The following is a 5,545-nucleotide window of genomic DNA, read 5'->3' as shown; positions in this document are numbered from 1 at the left end:
CTGCAATCCATTCATCCAATACAAGTATTTTAAAAATAGATCGCAGTAGATGAAAAAATGTCTTTATTTGTGTGTATTATTAATTATTATTAATAAGTAACCTTTAAAATAAAAACTTGATCAACGACAGTAGTCACTCATCATTCGGATTTGAAGAGCAAATTCAGAAGTGCTTTTGTTGAAGTCCTACAGACAGTTGAACATGTCTCCAAACAGACTGCTTAAAATTAAAAAGTTATACTTGACTATTATTATTTGTGAAAACACTGAAAAATGTTTTTAAATGGCATTCATAGCACCTTTTTCAAAGTACTATAATTGTTTCTTTAAATAAACGAAAATAAGTAAATTTAAATTTGTTAGGTAGATAATACACAGTAGTATAACAATTGAATTAACTACCATGTATCTAAAAAATAATTTAACTATGTGTCATAAAAATACGGCTGGAACTAAGTTACAATATTGAATATATATTTAACTGTTATTACTTATCAGTTATTACTAATCAGCAATTTTCGAGAAAGATCACAATTACCTATAAATACCTTTTTTTATAAAAACACAAAAAAATTAAAATTAACTCACTTAAAAATCCTATTTACTGTAATAATTATTGTACTTGCGGTGAATTATAGTCATCGATTCGGATACCCTGTTTATTAAACACATATTATACTTCAATCACCACCTTCCAATTAGTAAAATACTTAGGTCTAATGAGGAGCCCAATTTCAATAAAAAAAACCGGGGGTGCTGAAACCCCTATATCTTTTTCATATTATCTTATGGTTATGGATACTCGCACAATGATTATTAAAATTTAAAAATTAACATGAAAAAATTTGGGGACTACCTATCCTTAAATGTGCTAATCTATGTAAATGTAACCATTCGAATTTAGAAGATGATAATATTTTTTTTTAAGCTAATATAACTCTTTGAGTAAATGTATTTAATTAGTTTCTGAAAGGATATATTTGTACATGTATTTGAATATTAAAAATAATTTTGAAATAGTTGTAATTTGTTTTAGAAACGTATGACAACGTCGCTTCCAATTTTACGTGCAGTCGAACGCCGTTGAAGAGTCCAAATCGTGTTCTTTGTCATTCCGGCATTGCGCGCAATCGTCTACCTACCCAAAAAGGTAAAACGTGCTCAATTGTACTCAACAACGTGACTCAATATACGACCCAAAATAATAAACACCCAAAATTAAGTACAAAATTCCTTATGTAAAAATATTTAGTCAACCTAACCATGTACATGGCTCATTATCTAGACTTTAGAGTAACGTCTAAAAATCAATTTATAATATTTAAATTTGGAGTACAAGGCTATGATTGGTCATACGTACGTCATACTTGTAAGCATAGATACCTACACAACCTACGCTTAATTAAATTAAATATAGTATGAACGCTAATCGATAGCAGACAATGAAACCTCATAAGAATAAAACATTCTTAGCTTTTGTTACTTTCAATAACGTTAGTATCTACCATTTTATACATATCGTGTACATTTTGGAGTACAACTATGCAGCCAGGTGAGATCATTTTTGTACTAATTCATACTGAAAAGACTAGATAATACAAGTGTAAATTGTCAACGTTGCCTATAAGTAGATTTAATAATTAAATATAAAATGTTATAGTAACATAATAAGTGTTATAGTACCTATAATAAGTAATTTAGTATTTACTTGCTTAAAAAATAATGAAAGAATACGTTTTAAGTAGGTATACACATTTTAGAATAAAAAAATAATATTTGTTTAATATATACAAATACAATAGTGCAAATAATTGATAATCTAATCAATGACGAACTATGATGATATTATTATTTGATGAATAAAATATATATTTAAATACAATCTGTTGACGAACATTTTAACTTCTGATGTCTAAATACTAACGCAGATAAGTGATAGTTATTTTATGGAAATAAAAAATACATACCTGATACCTACCTAGTTAAGTTAGTTCATTTGGCATATGAAACTAATGACATTTACAAAAATAATATATATTGTATGGTGTATACTATGTAGAAATGTAGAATATATAATTGGTGGTATGTATATAATTTTATGTAATGTTTAGGTTTTATTTGTTTTATTGCGATGGTCTTATTTTAAATAACAATTATTTTATTTATCGCTTATTCATCTTTTTTAAACTTATTCAAACATTTTTGAATCAAAAATTTAATTATATCTAATAATTAATAATAATTTTTAATTGTTATAAATACCTAGGTAGTTTTAGTTTTCAGTAAACGGTTGTATTAAAAATATACAAAATACTTTATTGGTGGGCGTGTAGAAGCTGTATCTAATACTTTATTTAATCTACTATAATTTTTAATGGCAGATTTGTTAATAAAAAATAAATAACTTTTCACCTCTACTAAGCAACTGTATTTAAAAGGTATTGTTGGAACAACGATTTATAACAATATCGCAAATATATATATATATGTTTTTTAGCTAGGGTTACCAAATTTGGAGCTTATGTGTACGAGGATGGTACGAAATACATAGGAGACTGGAACGATCGAGGTCGAAAACACGGCTTAGGTCACGTCCAGTTAAAAGACAACACACGCTATGAAGGAGGATTTAGCAATGGACTTTGCTCGGGTCTTGGAGTTCTCCAGTACCCGGATGGAGCGAGGTAGATACTTAAAAAAATAAATAATGTATAGCAATGAAACATCGTTGTAATTATTCAAACATAGTACGTTAATGGTTCAATGACTTATTAGTGCATTTTTTATTTATATGAATACATTGCAGATACGAAGGAGAATTTATGGAAGGATGGTTTCATGGTCACGGGATGTTTTGGAGGGCTGATGGCATGAAGTACGAAGGACAATTTCGAGGTGGCCGTATTTGGGGATTAGGTAATACAGATTTCAGTACTTGCATTTAAATAAAACTATTCAAACACGCAGACTCGAGAGCTAAGATCACTATATATTTTATATATTTTTATGTATAAATAAAACTATAAAAATCTTTACTAATATACTATAATATAAGTATTTAGGTTATACGAATGTGTGATATGCGCATAGGTTTGTGTATAATAATTCTTATACAGGCTTACATATTATATTGTATACTAAATCAAATAATATATTCTTCCATAAAATATGTAGTATGATTTTTGAAATTGTATAGGTTTAGTAACGTTTAAGGATGGATCCCACGGGCTTCCAAGGCACGAAGGATTTTTCAAAGATTGCAAATTTGTACAGAAGAAAAAATGTCCGGCTGTAGTTACAGATGCACAACGAGCAGCATTGATGGCAAGAATACAAACTGAACAAACATAATTTTTTTTAATACAATTTTCTACGTATAGTGTAAAAAATAAAAAAATAGATCTTGCAAAATACAAAAAAAAAAAATATTATAATTCTTGATAAATAATCTACTAGAAATGGGATTTTTTTTTTATCTCAAACGATTTTGTAATTCTCAATAGTTTTAATGTTAAAAGGACACCACACACACATTGTTGTCTTTGTCTTAAAAACATATAGGTATATCATAGCAAATTTCACGTTCATCTTAATCCATTTTATCTTGTTATTTTTAAAATTAGAGTGATTTATCAATTATAAAAAATAAAGGTTAGATTATCATCTAGTCCGTCTAGATTCTAAAGCATCTCTGAGGATTTTAACGATATCTTAATTACAAAGTAAACTTAAAAGCATTTTAAATCTGTAGTTTTTTGTAAATCTTAAAACGAACATAACTTGCTTTAAAATTAAAACATCAATAAAAGCCTCCGAGGTGCCTTAGAATTTTAGATAATAATCTTAACGGAGAGAGAATAAATTAGATAGTCATCTACCAATGATATTCACAGATTGGTTTATTTTTAAATTTAAATATTTGTTTTTTGATTTTGTATTTGGTAAAATGAATACAGAATTAAAATTTAGTATAATACACAATAGTTATTGAGTTTTTGTATACTTAACAAGTATGGCATTTAATACATTGAATAAAGTTTACCTATCTAAATAAATAATAATGATTGATTTAGTGTAATTGAATTCTTATTTTAATCGAAATGTGTTTATATTATATTATAGATTAGAGGTATCTATATTATTATAATTTATAAGTATTATATTAAAGTAGTAGATATCAATTACATAATATTCTGTTACACTGGGTAGTTACTAGTTATATGTATTTTGGATCCTGCATTTCTAACCTAGTGAACTTGACCTTGCACTAGTACAACATGTGATAAATAAGTGTATACACACTACAAATACACAAATACTGCCATACCTATGTGGCTATGTGATAATAAGTAATATTAACATAATGTTTTATAAATATAATAATATAGGTACCTATAATGTAAACATATCGTTTTGAATTGATACCACTTAATAATAGTATAATTAGAATTATTATATTTACATTTATTAATATTTATGAAAATTATATAACTACATCCAAGAACGATAATTACCTAAGTAAAGTTTGTATTTATTCATTATTTATTCTAAAATTCTGCCAATCAGTTATATATTTTTCTCCCTTTTAGAAGTTTATTTTAAGAAAACCATTTCATCGAATATTAATTTTATTTATTTATTTATTTATTTATCATTTATAACGGGCGGTGGCCCAATAGTACAGTAAAATTACAGGTACAAAATTCATAAATTATAATAATTAAGACATAAAGAATAAGATATTCATATTATGGTAACAGCATAAACAAAAACTATACATGAAATACATTATATAATAACAAAAAAATGAAATATAACAAAATAAAATCAAGAATACAGTATGGGAATTCACTCAGAAAGGTAGGGTCCTAGTTACCCAGATGTATTAGGCGGTCAATTGGTTTCTACCATAGTTGGTGCTATGTAAAGGCACAGAAAAGGGAACTCTGGACCTGGTGGAGCGATGTGGAGTTTTAAAGTTAATTTGATAAGATAGATCCAATGTTAGGACGGAAGTTAAGATCAGCAGTGAAAATAACGCCCAAGTCGTTACTTCATGTAACTCTATCAATCTCTGAACCACTGACAGAATCTTGCGCCTTTATGGTATTAGGTGGAGTAAAATCATGCACAAAAGAGAAATATCCAGGTACTGAACCACTCTAAGTAAAGGATAATTTTATTGGACTCATCACTATTATAATACAGTTTTCATTTCAAACAAGACACATATATAAAAAGTAGGCAAATGGGTACTGCTCTGCTATATATACTATATAGTATGTAGGGTGTCATGTGGGTCACTGTAATGAATGTGTCAAATTTGAATTCAACGATATTATATCATTGAAGAAGAAAAACGATTCTGAGCGTAAGTCAATCAACCTATATTACTGTGTATATTTAATGAAATTATTGCTAAAGTTATTTATTTTACTGCAATTAATACAGTAGGTAGGGTGAATTAATTTTTGCCGGAAACATTGCATTTTGAAATGTCATTGCGCGTATAAAATGTAATAATGTATTGTGATTCTTTTATCAT

At 27.3% G+C, this 5,545-nt stretch overlaps 1 protein-coding gene across 1 annotated transcript; it reads left to right on the top strand.

Annotated features, from left to right (window-relative positions):
* The first annotated feature begins 1,443 nt into the window (after positions 1-1,443).
* On the top strand, positions 1,444-4,511 carry LOC111040330 (MORN repeat-containing protein 4). Its single transcript, XM_022324205.1, has 4 exons — positions 1,444-1,552; positions 2,498-2,684; positions 2,807-2,916; positions 3,197-4,511. Exons 1-4 carry the CDS (start codon positions 1,543-1,545, stop codon positions 3,349-3,351), a joined length of 462 nt encoding a protein of 153 aa, XP_022179897.1. The 5' UTR covers positions 1,444-1,542; the 3' UTR covers positions 3,352-4,511.
* Positions 4,512-5,545: the final 1,034 nt, after the last annotated feature.

This window comes from Myzus persicae, unplaced genomic scaffold, assembly GCF_001856785.1.
Source record: "Myzus persicae strain clone G006 unplaced genomic scaffold, MPER_G0061.0, whole genome shotgun sequence".
Classification (NCBI taxonomy): Eukaryota; Metazoa; Arthropoda; class Insecta; order Hemiptera; family Aphididae; genus Myzus; species Myzus persicae.
The sequence above is the reverse complement of the archived record's forward strand: the minus strand, read 5'-3'. Positions and strand labels throughout refer to the sequence as shown.